Consider the following 19,657-nt stretch of genomic DNA (forward strand, 5'->3'; position numbering starts at 1 on the left):
AAAGTGTGGCCTTTCCTGACACCATTTAAAACTGCACTCTCCCCCCCCACCAACTTTCCTTGTTTCTTTTTTTTTTCTCCATAGATCTATCACTAATTTACTATACAGGTTATTTTAAATCATCTGCCTCTCCCCACTAAAATAAGACCAGGGATTTTTTTTTTTTTTACATTTTGCCCATCCCTACATTTCTTGCACCTGGAACAAAGTACATGCTCAAAACTTATTGAATTGCATTAAACTTTTGCTCAAGATTAAATAGAAGTGAGAATTGGGTATTGAACCCAATAGAGGATGCCAGAGAGAATGTATATCCTGGTGAGCTCAATTTTGGGAACATGGGACCCTTGAGTTGACAGATCTCGGAAACACCTGGAACTTTACAGAGCTTTTGCAGCTACACAGTGTTAAGTAAAAGTTGAGAAAGTGAAGCAAGATAGCCAAAACCACAATACAGAGTGGCATGGACAAGTGTAGATGTGGGTGAAGAAAGCTAGAGAAAGAAACTGAGTAATTAAAAAGATAGGCAAACCTCCATACAATATTTTGAAGGCCAAGAGAAGAGTGACTTTGAAGGTTAGGTAGTTGGTAACAATGAATGATTACAAAAAAATGAAGTTAGAAAGGATAACAGAATTTTGTGATTTAGGAGGGCATCAGCATCTCATGAGACATTTTTGTGGGAATGCGAAGAGAGTATCAAACTTATGAGTCAGAATGGTGAAATGTACGAGCTACTCATGGTGAGGCTGCTTATTTTAAAAAACAGGGCTAAGCATTTATCTTTCAGTGCTACCTCTATCTGAATTTCAGAATCAAATATACTAAGTAACCTAGTTTTTCTCTAGCACTAGCAGAAGGAAAAAAATTAACTTTTAAAGGCGAACAGTTTGGATATATTTACTAGGATATTTAACTGTTATGTGACAACAGATTTCCCTCTGATGGAAAATGATCCCTTAACAATAGCAACATTTTCCCCTTCCTTGGTGGAAATAATTGGGATTAATATATTATGACTGTTCTCCAGTTAAAAAGTGTAAGGCCTGTGTCCTTTCCCAGAAGACAAACCTGCTTCGAATGAAGTAGTGATCAGAAGCTGTGATGGTCCACATATCCACTCCAGGGACAGGAACAGTGCCCAGTTGGGTCCACCAAGCTTGGCTATGGCTATTCTCAAAGTACTAAAAAACCCTGGCAGTCTGAGTTTATTGTAATAGAAAATGTTGGGTTTCACCTATCAAAAAAGGATAACAGATTTTAAAAAAAAACAATAAATATTTCAGAGATTTATTAAAGCATCTTATCACAAAGATGGAAACACATACAAAATTAGAAACATGCAACCATCATCTTCCACAGTCAAGTTAAAATGTTATATATTTTTCCTGTTTTCAGAGCTGAAAATCTCAGATCTTATACCGAACTCGCTCACCCTGAATATTTCATTCATTCTTCCTGGAAGTATCCAGGGCAGCAAATAACCAAAATGCAAACTATTATATAAAGAAAGTGCAGTTAGAAAAGAATATGCGTAGAGAATGCCCGCTTCCCACCCACCCCCCAATCAAAGGCAAACAATGGCACTTTGCTCTTGCTTAACCTAGACTGTCTTCAAAAACTATTAAAATGTAATACACTTAACAACAACAAAATCTGACTTTTAATAACTATCCAAAAAGCCTGTTAGTGTTTAAACAAAGGAAAATGTACTTTATATCCAACAAGTTTGAAGAGCCCTGTGTTGCAGCATTTTGTAAAATAAACAAGACAAAAAGCTGGTATAGGGTTTATTGACAAAGGCAGAATTTCTTCAGGCAGGTATATAAGGAGGTGGTGGTTCCTTCTCAGGCATCTTCACTGCCATTTCATAGGTTGGCAAAACATACTGAAGAGAGACAAAAAATTATATTAGACTTAATTCTCCTTTAAAATTCTACCTGAATAATTCAGCTTTCAGAATTAATAGCTTTAATAGGGGTAGATAAACCTACGGAAGAGCTGAAGAAACCATTAGCTACGTACACTTCACCCTTGGGTACACCTGACCCTTGAGCGATGTGGGCATTAGGGGCGCCGACACTCTGCACAGTTGAAAATCCACATATAACTTATAGATGGCCCTCCGTATCTGCAGTGTCACATCTGAGGATTCAACGCAGACTGTACAGTATTGTAGTATTTACTACTGAAAAACATCTACATATTAGTGGACCCTCACAGTTCAAACCCATGTTGTCCAAGGGTCAATTATAGCTCCTGAGAGTAGAGATGACTAATAACCTGGAGCTTTTACACGCACGTGAGATGTCTGATCCAAGATCACTAGAGATGGATGATGGAAGGAGGGAGGGCAGAAAAAATTTTGCTTCTGAACTGACCCTGAGGCCACCAGGACACCTTGACAGGCGGTATGTGCCGCCACCCTCCCCTCGCTCCACTGTGACTGATAAAGCAGCAGTGCCAAGTGCACCTCAGGAACTTAGGATCTTGGTGAAACGTCCCGCTGAACCACGCTAAAGGAACGCTCCATCATGAGGCTCTATTTCATCAGAATCTGTGGGCAAAAGACCAAGTACTTGTGTCTTCTGCTCTAAGGTAAAGGGCACATCTATGTAGAAGAGTGGCATTTTTAATCTAAGTGACTCCAATGTGACAGGCTGGCCCTACAGGTGTCACATATACTCTACATGCTGGAAACCTGGGAAAACAGTACAGCAGCAACTAGAGGGCCTGAGAGGTAGGCCTCCCAACAGACTCATGGAATCCACTGCATTCATCTCCCCACAGGAAAATCAGCTTCCCTTTGGATCATATGGATGTTTTCGGAAAGCAACACAAGCTTCAGCTGATGGTACCCTATCCTTAGAAGTTCCAGAAGCCAAGAGCCTGGCTCGCCCACACTGCGGTTCCCTGTCTGATCTCCCCCTCAAAATGTAACACTTGGAGACCGATTACGAATCAAACCTATCGGCCAAACAGAATGAGATGAGCAGTGCAGGGTGCCTCTAGCCCATGTACCCAGGATTCCAAGTGGGAAAGGCTGAAACTTGTAGATACAAGCTATCCACAAGTTTAGGATTATCCCTAAACCATAGTTATGGCATTGAAGAGAAAGTCAAGATACAGGGTCTTCTCTTTGGAATAACTGATAAAGGCTAGTGAAGATTTAATACTGTAAAGGATCATTCACCTGTGGAGGTGCTTCAAAGGCAGGGTACACAGCAATCTCTGGCATGTTTCTGTTGTTGATATATTTATAACAGTTCCAAACACAGTTGATTAGATAAGCCTAAAAGAATATAAACAAAATTTACATATGCTCGAAACTCAATAGACCACCTGCTCTAAAATGAAGGTGACTTATAATGCTCTCCCCACTTTTCTCCACAGAGAAGGAAACCGGCATCCACTTGGACCCAGCACAGGCCAGGTGCTTTCCCTACCAGCCCTCACTTAAATGTCACAGGTTTTATTACCACTGTTCTACAGAGAAACCAGAGTTTGGGATTCCAATTCAAGTGTGACAACCATTGTGCTGCAGAAGAAATTCTATTTCTGAACCTTGGGAATTTTAACAGATTTTCAATCCAAATCATGAACCACATCCAAAAACACAATGATGTTCCTTAGGAAGAATCCTGGCGCTTCCAACCACTGCCTGGAAACAAGAGGGAGGACGTTCCCTGGAAGCTGTCTCTACCACTACATCAGAATAGGAGAACTGTAAGGAGACACAGCAACAAGAAGGTTTAGATGGACAGTGTCACAGTCCAAATGGCCCCCCAAATATTTAGTGAGCAACTCACCTTAAAAATGATGAACAAGGCAAAGAATACAAGAACAATGAACAGGAGGCAGCTGGAGTCCAAAGCCAGGAGGTCATCTTTATAGGGAAAATCAGGCTGTAAAAAAAAAAAGGGGGGTGGGGGTGGGGGATGAATAGGCAGAGCAGAAAGGATTTTTAGAGCAGGGAAACTATTCTGTTATGATATCACAATGGTGAGTACACGTCATTGTACACTTGTCCAAATCCCCAGAATGCACAACACCGAAAGTGACCTCTAATGTAAACCACGGACTTCGAGTGATAATGATGCATCAGTGCAGGTGCATCAACTGGAACAAATATCCACTGCGGCTCAGAATACGGACTGTGAGGGAGGCTGGGTGGGCAGGAGCGGGTATATGGGAACTCTGTACTTTCTGTTCAATTTTTCTATGAACCTAAAACTGCTCTACAACTAAAGTTTATTAATTAAACATATACACACACACTTATAATTCAGCCATGGCACCTGTATTTTGTGATAACCTAGAAAGCATCTTAAGAATACAAAACAAAAGGCACCCAAATCAGAACTGATATTCTAATAAAAACTTATAAACAGAATTTAACTCAAAGTGCTTTTTAAGCCTCAGCATCATTAATGCATGCTATTGATCACTTAAAATATATGTTTGAACACTCAGAATACTCCTAAGAGTCTACACTGAGCTCATTTTACATCTTCCTGGCCTTTGGGAACACACTATCTCCTGTACATGACCCCAGATTTGTCCCTGGGTCACTAAGTCAGGAGGTGCTGAGATTTACCTAAGTTTCTTGGGCCATTCAGTCCTACATGGGGAAAATGATTTTTTAAAAGCCAAGTGTCAGCAATTCCCTGGTGGTCCAATGGTTAGAACTCCGTGCTTCCACTGCGGTAGCCGGGGTTCCATTCCTGGTCGGAGAACTAAGATCCCACAAGCCTCATGGTGTGGCCAAAAAAAAAAAAAGCCAATTGTCAGTCTCAATGCTCATCAGAAAGGGGCCAAAAGAAGGCACGTCCCTGGTTATGAAGCCAGGCAAACTTATACTATTTACTGGACACATAAAATGTTCTGCTGAGAAAGATCAGCTGTATTTTTTTTAAATTAATTTATTTATTTTTGGCTGTGTTGGGTCTTCGTTTCTGTGCGAGGGCTTTCTCTAGTTGTGGCGAGTGGGGGCCACTCTTCACCACGGTGCGCGGGCCTCTCTTGTTGCGGAGCACAGGCTCCAGACGCGCAGGCTCAGTAGTTGTGGCTCACGGGCCTAGTTGCTCCGCGGCACGTGGGATCTTCCCAGACCAGGGCTCGAACCTGTGTCCCCTGCATTGGCAGGCAGATTCTCAACCACTGCACCACCAGGGAAGCCCAGATCAGCTGCATTTACTCAAATATTTCTTTAGCATTTACTGTGTGCAAGGCAATGAGCTAGGTTCGGGGAGAAAGGCATTACAAAGTAATTTAGGATTTACAAGCTGGCCAACAGAGAAAGCATCTTCCAGTCTGGGACACCAAGTGAATAACAGAACAGAGAAACCACTGGGGTTCTGCCAAAGGAACAGTAAATTCCTTTTGATGTTCTTCTATAAAGTTCATTTAATCCTTTAAAACTTCTAACTGTTTTTAATGGAAACATCAACACAAAGGCCCAAATAATTTTACATTTTCATAAAAAAAGCACACAGAAATCCCAAGGACCAGAAGAAAATAGTATCCACACACCAACCCCAAACCCTAGCTACAAAGTGTCTCCTTGGAACAAAACTGTTCTTTAAGCCTTCATCTATAAATAAGAAAAGGACAAAAACTCAATGGGACCGGCTCCAGGGGGAACGCTGTAAATTTTATTCAGAAGCCTTGCAAATTTTCAGCCAAGGACTACGTGATCAGGGAGAACTATGCTCAGGAAGCCGCTGACCAGGCCAGCAGGCCCTGCCCCGGGCCACCTCTCTCCAGCCCCATCACAGGCTGCTCCCACCACGTCTGCCGGGCCACCACGGTCACCTCTGAGTTCCCTGACTATGCCACGTTCCTTCCTGCATCAAGGTGTCTCTTTTACCTGGAACTTTCTTCTGTACTTTTCCTATCTCAAGTCCTACTCAGACTCTTGAGTGCAATTCAAAGCTCACTTCCCACCCCAGGTGTGGTATCTGTGTGATACCCACTCACAAAGCAACCGACACTTTTACTTCACCGCTTTTATCACAATTTTAATTCAATAATCGTCAACTTCCCAATTCACTAGAAAGTAAGTTTTAACTGATGTAGCCCTAGGACTGAGCAGAGTGCCCTGCACATAGGAAGCCATCAACAAATGTTTTTTGAATGAATGAATAATAAATTTGTGGTATGCAAAATGGACTATCTGAAGTGGGTTTCAAGAAAATTCCCCAAAAGACAGCATTTGTTAAATAAACTTCCATTCATCTGGATCCTACACCTCCATCCAGACCTTACTTCAGCCCACAGTGTCCCCTGCCTCTCCATCCCATGTCATTAACTTATGCTCATTTACTGCTGTCATGGGACAGCCCTAGCTTATTATCACAAATGAGATCTTCATGTCTTGACTCCCCAAATACATGCTTTGCTCCTCGAAGAGAAGGAAGTTATGTTCTATTTATACCATTCACTAACAGTTTGCCTAGAATAGAGTGAAGGCTATAGAAGGCATCAAATATTTGCTACAGATGCTTGCAAAGACAGAAAGCTACAACTCCAATGAGTGCTAAATACAGTCGAATTATTATATTTTTCATATACCCAAAACAAAAGATGAACTACTCCTGAAGTTCTATGATATCCATCTTTAGGGACTTTTAATATTGGATTATCCATGTGGTATGGCAAGAAGATATTCTATTTTCATCTTTTTGGTTTCAACATGGTCATTAAGAGTAGTAATGATCATTGCTTTAAAACATTTTAAAAAAGAAACAGGGGAGGTTAAAATAAAAATAGTGCCCAAAAGCTGACTCTGAATTTCAATGAATGAAAAAAAAAAGTTTAATTAGCATACACACTTACTAACTGATCCAGATATTCTTTGATTCTTGGCAAGTAAGTGAGAGAACTGATAGCAACCAGGCAGCTGAGAACGAAGTCAAAAAGCCGGTAACAGAAGAACGGAATCAGCCAACCCACTTGATACTGAAGGAAAGAAACAGCAACCACAACATCACATCACGTATATTCAACGACTGGGTACCATTCAGTAAAACTCAGAACACACCATTGTAAAGCAATTATACTCCAATAAAGATGGTTAAAAAAAAAAAAAAAAAAAAAAGATGGGGCAAATATATACAATGGAATATTACTCAGCCATAAAAAGAAACGAAATTGAGCTATTTGTAATGAGGTGGATGGACCTAGAGTCTGTCATACAGAGTGAAGTCAGAAAGAGAAAGTCTAGTACCGTATGCTAAAACATATATATGGAATTTAAGAAAAAAATAATGTCATGAAGAAACCTAGGGGTAAGACAGGAATAAAGACACAGACCTACTAGAGAATGGACTTGAGGTTATGGGGAGGGGGAAGGGTGAGCTGTGACAAAGCGTGAGAGTGGCATGGACATATGTACACTACCAAACGTAAAATAGATAGCTAGTGGGAAGAAGCCGCACAGCACAGGGAGATCAGCTTGGTGCTTTGTGAACCCCTAGAGGGGTGGGACAGGGAGGGTGGGAGGGAGGGAGACGCAAGAGGGAAGAGATATGGGAACATATGTATATATATAACTGATTCACTTTGTTATAAAGCAGAAACTAACACAACATTGTAAAGCAATTATACTCCAATAAAGATGTAAAAAACAATACAAAATAAATTTTTTAAAGAAAATAAAAAAATAAACAGCAAAAAACAAAAAAAAGTTAAAATCATAGAATACTTACAGAAATTGCTCCGTATACCAGCATTGAACTGATGATAAACATAAGAACAGAGACGGCAAAAAGAACACAGGCATTATCTAAGAAAACAAAAACAAGAATCTAATTAAGCTACTTATATAACAAAAAGAATAAAACTCTTTATGACAAAATAATGTTATTAAGTAATGAAGTTTGAGAAATCCGTGCCTTTTTCTTATTTATTAAACGGCCACAACTCACTGCCACTTATTTAGGATGGCACATGAAGCAGGTACTCTGCCAGCGACAGATCTCTGCTCAGAGTCTAACTTCTGAAGATGTGAAATAGATAATTATAATTCAGTGTGGCAAGTGCTACAACAGAAGCAGAAACGATTAGTTTTGCCTGTAGAATCAGGGAAAAAATATGAAAGAAATGGTACAAGTTGGGTCTTGTGAGATAAGCAGGGTTTGACTGGAGCAAAAGGCTGGTATCTGCTTAAGAGACAGATGTATTAAACACAGAGTTATACAGATGCCCCCAACTGCCTTAGATAAAATACACAGCCTGAAATTCAAGGTTCTCCCTTAATCCCCCACCCCCATTTCAACACCCGAAATCCCTGCTCCGCATCCCTTCAACCATGGCTTGTCTGCTACATCCTGGTCTATTTTCTTCTTTGTTCCTCAACCCTTCCTCAGATTGCTGCCTTTCTCTACATTAATCCATGTTCACTAAATGTTCTCACAAAGCACTCATGTAATCTCAAACAAAACAAAAACAAACCAAAAGAGCACCCACACTTGACCTGATGAGCTTCTCAGCACAAATCTAAAGCTGATTCTCTGACTCTGGCCAGTTAAGAACCTGAAAGGCACTAGTAATGCTGAATGATTAGACTAACTGCTGAATGTTCACACTACTGGATAAACGTTATGTATCATCTTGTCACTTGGCAATGCACACAGCATCAATATCTGGCACTAAACTAAGTAAGAGCAGCCCTCTTTAACTTTTCCTAGAGGACACAGGATAGCTAAACGTTAAGGACTTAAAGAACCTCCCTGCTGTAGCACGCAAAGTGGCACTCAAAGGGAAGAATTCAAATATAAACAAACTTGAAAGCAAAATTTATCATTCAAACAATCAGCTTTCAAAACTCTGTTACTGGAAGACGAGGAGTTGATTTTGACTTCTTAAAGTATCGGAATAATTAAAGTGAAGTTCAAGGTCTTTCGCTGGAGCAACAAAAAGCAAAACAGGAGAGATGGGGTGGTGGGTGGGAAACACATTTCATGCCTGGAACAAGGGACACTCCAGTATGTATGAATCAATAAGGCAAACAAAATATGAGAGGCTAGATGCCAGAGAAGAACCTCAGGTTCCCAGCCACCACTACATTCAGCACCTCCTTTGGAGGCCCCAAGTGTCCACCCATCTCCAAAGTGAGTATAAATAAGGATAAATTCATATTTGAAAAACAGCTTGCATATGCTGCAGAAGTATTTCCTATAAACTGAGTGTCACATCCTATTTGGCTGATTAAAAATAACTAATCACAAACCTCATTTTAAAAAATCAGTTATCAGGCCAATGATTAGAAATTAACTTACCTTTGCAATACTGGGTTTGTGGGAAAGTAAAATCTTACCTTCCAAAGAAACACCAACTACCGTATGACCAAGAACTATGTATTTTTTTTTATATTTGCTCAATAACAGGGCTTGGGTAGAATATAATCAACAAACATATGATAATGAATAGATCTGATTTTCTCTATAGCAGTGACAACACTCACACAACATGCAATGAATGTGTGACTTCTTCCCTGCAGCTCTAACAAAAGAGTCAGCTGTATAGACCTACGAGACTCTCAATAACCATAAATCTTCTTCTACACCTCAATTTTAAGAGAAACACACGTGACAAGGGAAAACGCTGACATTAGCAGGTTCAGTAAAATTTTACAGCCTAAAGTAAAATATTATAAATGCCAAAAAACTGTCACTGGAAGCTAAAGTTTTATTTATTGTTCTATTTTGGCTTTTAAATAAAAACAGATTACTCAGAAGAAAAAAATCAAATGCCAGAAAGTATGTTTCTGTATGTTCTTGGTATTTCTGCTATTCATTTGACAATAAAATTAAAGGATTATACTGTATTTGGAAATACAATCAGGAAACTCATTAAAAAAAAAACACAGTATGAACAACTGTTAGTGTTATCATACTACAATGTATAACAGATGGCCAGAAAACTCTACTTGGCTCCTTAAAATAGGTTAGCCCTGAGGACAATGAATCATTTGAATTAATAACCAAAATTTTTTTTAAAAAACTTCATTAATGGATCAGAGAAGATCATAATGTACAGAAGTACAGAACTTTATGATAAAAGCTAATCTAAAAAAGATCCTACAATATAAATACAACACACATGTGAACTGGGAACATTTTTCTGAAATGAAATTTTTCTGAAGAAGAAATTGTTCACACTAAAAAGTCTGAAGCATAATTTTCTGTTCAAATATTAAATGTTTACCATAATTTTAATACAAAATTAAACCTGTATGTTAGAGAAAGATAAATAATGAAAAATACTGCTATCAGGGAATAAATAGGTTTAAAAAGGTAATTTCCATGAACATTCATTCCATGAATGTTCTAGGAGTACTCTATTTTTAACGCCAATGTCAAATCTTCATCTAAACAATAAAAATATATTAAGAATTGAGACCCTGGGCAAAAGATGCCACCAAATATTCCAAATAATTCACATTTTATACTTTACTGTAAGATTTTTGCTCCATGAGCAAATCCATCCTCTACTACAACTTTGTCAGCTGACCCTCAAAGGCTCAGTCTTGTTTGTAATTCCTTCTCCCCTCCTCTCTCCACAGTACCCCAATGTATACAATACACATTTCTCAAAAATCTTCTAGCAGCCTATTACATTTTCTGGCTACAAATGCTCAATTATAATTCTCAATTATAATTTTTAAAAAAACCTACAAAAACATTTTGTGCCTCGGCAAGTATAATAACAAACATAATTTAATCAATCCTCCTCTAAGTTAACTGTATGTGTGTAATTAGCAGGAGATATTTTCAACTAAAAACATACCAGCCATTCTCTCAGATGAATAGTAATTGCCAATGACTTCATACTGAATGTTGACAGCGGGCATTGAGTTTGGATGTGTTACTTCCACAGTCAGCAAAATTGCCATCAACAGGTTGACCACCTGTGAAAGATAACATTTTATCAATTATACTACTAGCCAGGGAGTGAGCAGTCCTCAGCACAATCTTTAGATGCCTTCCCCTATTTAACACTGTTTTCCCTGAAGTAACAGAGACACAAAAAGGGGACTACCTGTGAGACAAAATACACAATACCATTTTAAGAATACTTTAAAGTCGGGGGCTTCCTTGGTGGCGCAGTGGTTGAGAGTCCGCCTGCCGATGCAGGGGACACGGGTTCGTGCCCCGGTCCGGGAGGATCCCACATGGCGCGGAGCGGCTAGGCCCGTGAGCCATGGCCGCTGGGCCTGCGCATCCGGAGCCTGTGCTCCGCAACGGGAGAGGCCACAACAGTGAGAGGCCCGCGTACGCAAAAAAAAAAAAAGAATACTTTAAAGTAAATATTTCATAAAGTGAAAGTACAAACTTAATCATTTCAGAGAAAAGATGTTTGACTGATCCTGTGTCAATATAATAGAATAAGAAGGCACAACAATGAAAAATGAGAGATCCTCACAAATTGTTCATTTGAATCACATATTTATTCATATCCCAGTCTCAGAATTTCCAGATTTGAAGAAGCTAATCTATCAGATAAATATAATTTCAATGGGCTAAGTATGTAATGATCCATCAGATAAGCCTAAAGCCCCTCCACAGTTATCTCCTGTCCAGCGATAGGTAACTACAAACTCTTGAGCTACACTCAAATGCTTAAAAAGATTTTGACTGTGCCATTTAACTTTCACCTATTGGTCTTAATTCTACAGTTTGAGATCATTTGCTACCCCTTCTGAATAAGTGCTCCTCTGACACATAAGGGCAGCCAACATATGCCTCCAAATATTGTCTTTTCTAGAATAAACGCTCAGGTACTTAAACCAGTTTTCTAACCAGCATATTTTCCAGCTAGCTCACTAGTTCCTCTTTGCTCCCCTCCATACACACATTCCAGTTTGTTCAACATACTATTAAAATGAGAGAAGATCAGCCTGATCACAACACATCGGGATCTCAGTTCCCATATCCTAGGCTAACAAATTTCAATTAACGCAGCCTGAAACGGCACTGGCTGCATAAATCTTTTAAATGTCACATGAGTGACTCCCTAAAACTCCCAGTTCTTTTTCACATTTGATCCTGCTAAGCTACCACCTATATCTACCTGTAGAGTTGGATTCAGAGGCCCACGCATAAGCGCTTATATATATTTGCAATCAAATTTCATCTTATTAACATTCTTGCCTATCAAGATTTTCTCCATCTAGATTCTGACACCCTGCGGATAGACTTACTCTCAGCTGCCTGCATTTGAAAATATGATCATCATATAATGAGAATCTCCAACTAAGTCATAAGCAAAAGAACAGGGCTGATGACAAAGCCGCCAGACAGAGGCTGTTCTCTTCCCATCAGCCAGCAACCTCTGAATAAAAGTCTTTATCTAGTCCAGAGAAACATCTTGAGACTTTGTCAAACATCTTGCTGAAATCCCATCACCGGTGTCTGGTGAATTTTCTTAGTCTACCAGGGTGTAACTCCAATTCAAAAAGGAAATTCTCTAGGCCTCTAGTTGTTAGTGAATTGTACAGTTATCCCAGGAAGCACCACTTCCTTTAAGTGATCAAAACAACACTAATGATGTGAGGATTGGAGTAGGCTTCCCTATCTAGAGTTCACAGAATCTGTCTTCCTTCCCTTTGTGAACATTTGATACTTTCAAGGGATATGGGAGCTTTACCAACAGTGTTTTAAACAATCTCTATTATGTAGCTCTCTCCTGTCCACCCTGAGTAACACAGCTTATCAGCTGAAGGCATTTCACATTCTATAAGACATGCAGCCCAAGTTTTATCTTTAAATAAGATAAACAATGTCACAATACCTAATTCAGAATCAATTGGTATTTCTGACTATATACTATAAATAAGTAAATTCATCTATATTACTTCACTTATTCCTCACAACAATCTTGTTTAGTAAATATTACTTACGCCCATTTGCAGATGGGTAAACTAAGGCTCAGCAAAGTGAAATAACCTGTGTTAAGTTCACTGAGCTGAAGAGCTAGGATACAAATCTGGTTCTTTTTAAGGCATCCTTCTTACCACTATAGGATTACTTATAACCATTCCTAAGCAACCCTTGTTTTGAGATCTTTCCAAAATAAGCCATTATTTAAGGCTATAAAATGTTTATACTTTACCCTCTAAATAAATATGTTCAGTAACGTGCCTTTTTTCTTGCACTGCTCAAAAGCAAGGTATTTTATCCTTCAATGCTTGAAAGGTCTTACAAGGGACAATCATATTTGCAAGGTGACTCTCCAGTTGAAGGCTGACTTTTTTTTTTTTTTTTGCCCATTTTTATTGCAATGGGTTTTGGACAGTATATGTGGTGTATGAGTATGAGTTAATACAATCACGTGAATTAATTACTGAACAATCAGATATATCTACTAAAACACTGTATATTCTGTGTATGGAAATGAGTTAGAAATCAATTCACCAAACTCTACTTTGCTAAGCACAATACGGTCATAGTTTAAAAGCTCTGCACTGCACAGAAAAACACTTTCATGTCAAGAAAAACATGCAAACTCAATTACTAAGTGAAGGAAATGACACAACAAAAATATTCAGGAGTTTAATTTTCCCTTCTTAAATATTTGTATCACATGTAAGATTTATAAAAACCTCTTTCCTTCTCTTCCATGGGTAAGTCACAGACTCACCCATTATTATCTTCTAGTATTAGTGACACTTCAAATTTCTTTTCACTGTGAGTCATACCCCCGAATATTAAACAAAATAAATATAGGTCTAATCAAAAGGACCAAGAAATGGTAAAATAAATTCAGCACTATTTCATTAAATGCTCAATTTTTCAAATCTTCACTGAATTAACTATATTTCATTAGCACCCCAACTTAACATTTTAAAGTACTAATCTGGAAAACCCATCCTTGTGATCTTAAACGATACATCACTGAGCACCTATCCTGCGCTCATATGCAGGCCCTATCCTATTTACTTTTGATTACAGTTGATATTTCTACTAAGTTCCATGTAGCGTTTTTCAAAACACACATAAAACTTAATAGTTTTGTAATATAAAATTTCTATGAAGAGAGCAACTATATACAAACAATTCCAGAATATTTATTCCCGATTCATTTTTCCCTTTTACTGCATTCACGAAAGAAAATTAGTAAAAATGTAATGAAAATAATGGCCAACTTCTAAACCTAGTAATATGGAGGGATATAGAATGCAGCAAATATGTCAACAGCATGGGCAATGGGCACACCATGTAGGAGCAGTGCTGTATTCAGTGAGATGAACAATGCGGTTTGTGTTATAAGCCTAGTGTACACTTTATATAAGTAAACATACAGCAACTGAAGACCAGATGTGTTAGATTTCACTCGTTTCAAAGGAATAGTATCAGATCCTTGGAAGCGCTCAGCCTGGGGAGAGGAATTCCTCTTTGCTTCTCATTTCATCGCCACACCCATCCCAGAAGACCCTTGAGGACCGGTTTTGTTTCTGTTTTATTTTTTAATCATTATTCTTTAGTTTTCCCACAGCGTACTTTGCCACAACCTAATATCTGCGAAGACTATAATTAGAACAGTGTTTTAGGGCAACCTGATGGGGTCTCAAGCAAGTCAGAGAGCCGTCATCAGATAGAGACCAAAATGGACTACCTTTAAAAATGCTGTTCAATGTATATATAGTTAAATGTATGTATACAGTTGTTGTTTACCATTACGTGCAGTTACAAATGAGTTATTCCTACTATTTTTGGAGGAGATAATTCATTTAATAAATGTCTAATAAGTACTTCAAATGCTCTAATAAGTTACTATTAAACACACAGTTTATAGAGAATGGCATACCGTCTTCCTCCCTCAAGGAGGACATATTGCTGTAGGGGGTAAAAATTTTTAAAAAGATAATCATACTAATGTGTAATTAGTACTATTTAGTAAGTACTTACAAGTAAGTAAGTAACTTTTCCAGGTACACAGTGAGGAAACCAGATCCCTCTGGCTGGGAGTCAAGGAAGCTTCATCAAGAAAACAACTGAACTATTACAAAACTAACTGTATAGGAAAACGTAGGAAGAACACTCTTTGCCATAAATCACAGCAAGATCTTTTCTGACCCACCTCCTAGAGTAACGGAAATAAAAACAAACAAATGGGACCTAATGAAACTTAGAAGGTTTTGCAGAGCAAAGGAAACTAAAAACAAGATGAAAAGACAACCCTCAGAATGGGAGAAAATATTTGCAAACGAATCAACAGACAAAGGATTAATCTCCAAAATATATAAACAGCTCATGCAGCTCAATATTAAAAAAAAAAACCCAATCCAAAAATGAGCAGAAGACCTAAACAGACATTTCTCCAAAGAAAACATACAGATGGCCAAGAGACACATGAAAAGATGCTCAACATCACTAATTATGAGAGAAATGCAATCAAAACTACAATGAGGTATCACCTCACATTGGTTAGAATGGGAATCATCAGAAAATCTACAAACAATAAATGCTGGAGAGGGTGTGGAGAAAAGGGAACCCTCTTGCACTGTTGGTGGGAATGTAAATTGGTACAGCCACTATGGAGAACAGTATGGAGGTTCCTCAAAAAACTAAAAATAGAATTACCATATGACCCAGCAATCCCACTACTAGGCATATACCCTGAGAAAACTATAATTCAAAATGACACATGCACCCCAATGTTCATTGCAGCACTATTTACAATAGCCAGGTCATGGAAGCAACCTAAACGCCCACTGACAGACAAATGGATAAAGAAGATGTGGTACATATATACAATGGAGTATTAATCAGCCATAAAAAGGACTGAAATTGGGTCATTTGTGGAGACAGGGATGGACCTAGAGACTGTCATACAGAGTGAAGTAAGTCAGAAAGAGAAAAACAAATATTATATATTAACGCACATATGTGGAATCTAGAAAAATGGCACAGATGAACCAGTCTACAAGGCAGAAATGGAGACACAGGTGTAGAAAACAAATATATGGACACCAAGGGGGGAAAGTGGGGGGTTGGGGGTGGGATGAATCAGGAGATTGGGATTGACATATATACACTAATGTGTATAAAATAGATAACTAATAAGAACATGCTGTATAGCACAGGGAACTCCACTGTACAGTAGAAACTAACACAACATTGTAAAACAACTATACCCCAATTTAAAAAATAATAAATAACTGGAATTGGCAAAATGGTTGTTAATGGTTGAAGCTGTATGATAAGTAAATGAAAGGTTTTTATACTATTTCATTATTTTTGTGTATTTGAGATTTTTCTCAATAAAGTTTTTAAAAAGTGACTTGGGGGAGAGCATTTTGGAGAGCATATTCAAAGGCACTGAGGCAAAAAAAAAAAAAGGTATTTGAGGAAAGATACTAACTTTGAAATATACACAAGCTATCCTTATTTAAAGGAGTCGGGGGTGAGGATTGGAAAGGAACACAGCTTGAGGGAGCCTGTCTTCACTTCTACCTCAGCTACCTACCTTTTAGACTGTTTATGGTGAAGACACTCATGAAAAATTAGCCATATATTAAATCTTTCCAAGACCTAAAATTATAACAAATGCTCAAAATGTCTTCTTGTAGTACACCATTAACCATGAAAGAGGACACCCCTGCAGCAGACTTTTAAGCTCATTTTCAATCATTCAATAAGCATCTGAACTTATACCACAAAAGAAACTGTTGTTTAAAATCACATGGCTTCAAATTTTTCAATAAATGATAGAAAAAACAATGTATGAACGTCAGAGTTTAAACTGGAGCTCATTCTGAGATTTCATATTACGTAAACCAGGTATTAAGCCAGGCATGCTTCTTTCAACTGGCTCTGGCTTCTCTGTGTCCTACTGCACTACTTAATACCATACAATTAATCCTTTACTATACGGTGTGCAGTCGCCTAACGTGCGACCAGTAGAGGCAGTTCTAGAGGCAATGACACTATATCAGATACAAAGTCGTTGCTACAGTGTCTGCACCCGGCAGGAGGGAAGACTGAACCCCTAGGTTCCAAACAGCACAGGGCAATCTAAAGAGAATCATATTCTCCCAGCTGGAACAGAAGAGGAAGAGTATCCCGACAAGGTACTTGGAGAGGGAAGTGACATTCCAGTTCACCCACCCACTCCCATATTATTTCTCTTAGTAAAGAAGCTTCTGGCAAAAAAAATGTACTGTTCAGACAACTCCTCTTCGTTTTGTGTCTTGGTGATCTTGTTTTCTGAATGTTACATGTCTCCCCAGCTAGACAGATATTGTGTCTTTGTATTGCCAGGATCCTGAAGCCACACTTTTTAAAGTCACCAATACAATTACAATACTGTAATCCACAAAACCAAGGGCCTTTTCCAGTTCTTAACGTAATTTGAATCTGATATTACTGATCACCTTCTCCTTCTCCCTTGACACTGTACCGTTAAGTTTCACTTTTGTATCTTTGCTCCAAAGTTCTTTGCAATACCATCAGTATCTTAACGGCAGATGCCATGGCCAAGACAAGAAACACTTCAGAGCCTCTGTGTGGCAGCTAATAGGAACACAAAAGACGAATAACACGTCTCTGTGATTTACTCTTTTTGTATGTGCCCCACAGCCATTTACACTGTAGATAATCAATATATGTCTTAGAACAGATTAACTGATGTAAGCAGCTTAAATATTCTACTAACCAGAGAAATCCATGCAAAGAAAGAACAGCTACGGCATCTTTTTATAAAACTAAAGCACGCAAAAAGGATGCTATGCAAAATGTTTTCACATCAAGTCCTTCCAGTGGGAAACAGATTTACAACTCCCTGTTCCCTATTTTGGGAGAATAAATGCCCTTACTAAAGTTCTTCTCTCTGCATTTTGAGTTTCATGGTTTATAACTCCTAATTTTCCTTGCTATTCCCTTAATTTTTATGAGCTGAGCCCATAGCATCAAAAAAAATCTGCCTTGGAAAGAAATACAGCCAATTACATTCGGATGGTTGAAACTGAGATGGTGCTTATTTTCTTCTTGAGGAGTTAGAAATCCTTTGTTCTGTGAATGGAGGGAAGGATATGAGAAGAAACAGGAAGAGTAAGTTTGCAGGTTGAGTTCCAGGCTGCTGAGCTCTTTCTCAATTAAGTAGGAGGGAAGGTCATCTTCTAGGGATGAGGGAAGCAGGGTTGACTAAGAGGCCTGAGGACCCTAAAGATTTGAATTATTCATTTAGGGAAGGCAGAGCTAAGGACAAACAAAAGAAACTGAAGACCCAGACCCTAAGCAAAATGAAGAAATAAAAAGTTAGAAATACAAGGCTGCTGTTGCCCTGATCTGATCAATGTCCAGTTTTACAAATCAGTTAAAATACAAAGGGGGGGCGGTCTTCGTGGGGAAATGTGATATAATTATAGCAATGATGTTTCTGAATATAAAAACAATGGAAATATTAAAATAAGCTTAGAAACAACCCAATAAGCCTACACATTCAAGTTTTGTTGTTTTTAATGTGCATTCATGAAGCAAGACTGTAAATAACAACATGGCAATTAGGAATAAAGTAGAGTTCCAATAGTCCTCTGCGGGTGGGGCATGAAACTGTATCTGCCTAACTGAAGATGATTCTCATCTGGTGTTTGCCAAATGGTGATGGTTTCGATCAAACCTCTGGGTTGGGAAGAAATGAGAACAGAGAAAGGCAAAAAGATATGCCTGTGATAAAGCTTTTCCTTTTTCACAGTTCACAGATGTTATCAGAAACTGCAGTTAGCACTAATGCCACAACCTCCCAAACCAAAAACAAAAACTAAAAAAATCACAAAGTCATTAGCGAACATGACCGAGTCGGCAATATGAGAACTTTGTCACATCTTCTGTAAAGTCATCATAACCTAAAACTACCTAAACAGAAGCACATATTTACAAGTCACAAATTAGATTCAATGTATATGGATACTGGAGATGGTGGTAAGAAATCACAAAGGTATTACTAGTGAACCACCAATCAATAACACTGTCAACTTGGTTCTGACATAGAATTACATAGATCTTGGCCCCCAGGGAATGCCAGCATATGTGACCAAAACGGAGTAAGCCCTCAACAAAGGTCTCAAAACCGGAATAGGTCTTTTATGAAAAGCGTCTCATGAACACGGGATGGGGGAGTGAGGGGATCTACTGCATTAGGAAAAGGCAAATCGAGTGTATGTAAATCCTGGCAAATGGTATTACCTCCAAGCGTACTTCCAGACTCACAACAGAGGCCTTTCTGCCTACATCACAAACACACTGTAACATCACAAACACACTGTAACAAATAAGGTCCAGGAACCACAGACAACTGCGTTAAAAATGGATATGTCGCCTTCCCTTCAAGCAAGAAGTAATGTTAAAACTAGGCTGCATCTATCAAGGTGCATTCCTAATTGTTTCGCTGAGAAAAAAAAAAAAAATTCCAGGAAGCACTGGGGGAAGGGAGAGTTCTTTCAGGTCACGGAAGCACACAAAAAGATCCCGAAACCTGGTCATTTCCAGAACTCCCCAAACCAAAACCTAGCACCCTCATCCCGCCCCCCAAGCCCCCCTGCTTTACCCAGTCCCGCTTTCCTCCTCTTACTCTCACCCAAAAACCATCTCCCTATTCCCAACTACCACCACTCCGATTCCAGGACACAAGTCTGCCCCCTCAAAGTTAAAGG

General features: G+C 38.8%; 1 protein-coding gene across 1 annotated transcript in view; it reads right to left on the reverse strand.

Annotated features, from left to right (window-relative positions):
* Positions 1–1,274: 1,274 nt before the first annotated feature.
* LAPTM4A (lysosomal protein transmembrane 4 alpha) overlaps positions 1,275–19,657 on the reverse strand; it is an 18,750-nt gene continuing 367 nt past the window's right edge. The window contains exons 2-7 of the mRNA XM_024747805.1: positions 10,792–10,912; positions 7,710–7,786; positions 6,838–6,960; positions 3,810–3,905; positions 3,194–3,292; positions 1,275–1,888 (exon numbers count right to left, since the gene is read on the reverse strand). Coding sequence (XP_024603573.1) covers positions 1,814–1,888; positions 3,194–3,292; positions 3,810–3,905; positions 6,838–6,960; positions 7,710–7,786; positions 10,792–10,912 — 591 coding nt within the window. The 3' untranslated portion in view covers positions 1,275–1,813. The remainder of the gene's footprint in view (positions 1,889–3,193; positions 3,293–3,809; positions 3,906–6,837; positions 6,961–7,709; positions 7,787–10,791; positions 10,913–19,657) is intronic.

This window comes from Neophocaena asiaeorientalis, unplaced genomic scaffold (assembly GCF_003031525.2).
Source record: "Neophocaena asiaeorientalis asiaeorientalis breed wild unplaced genomic scaffold, Neophocaena_asiaeorientalis_V1.1 scaffold84, whole genome shotgun sequence".
Classification (NCBI taxonomy): domain Eukaryota; kingdom Metazoa; phylum Chordata; class Mammalia; order Artiodactyla; family Phocoenidae; genus Neophocaena; species Neophocaena asiaeorientalis.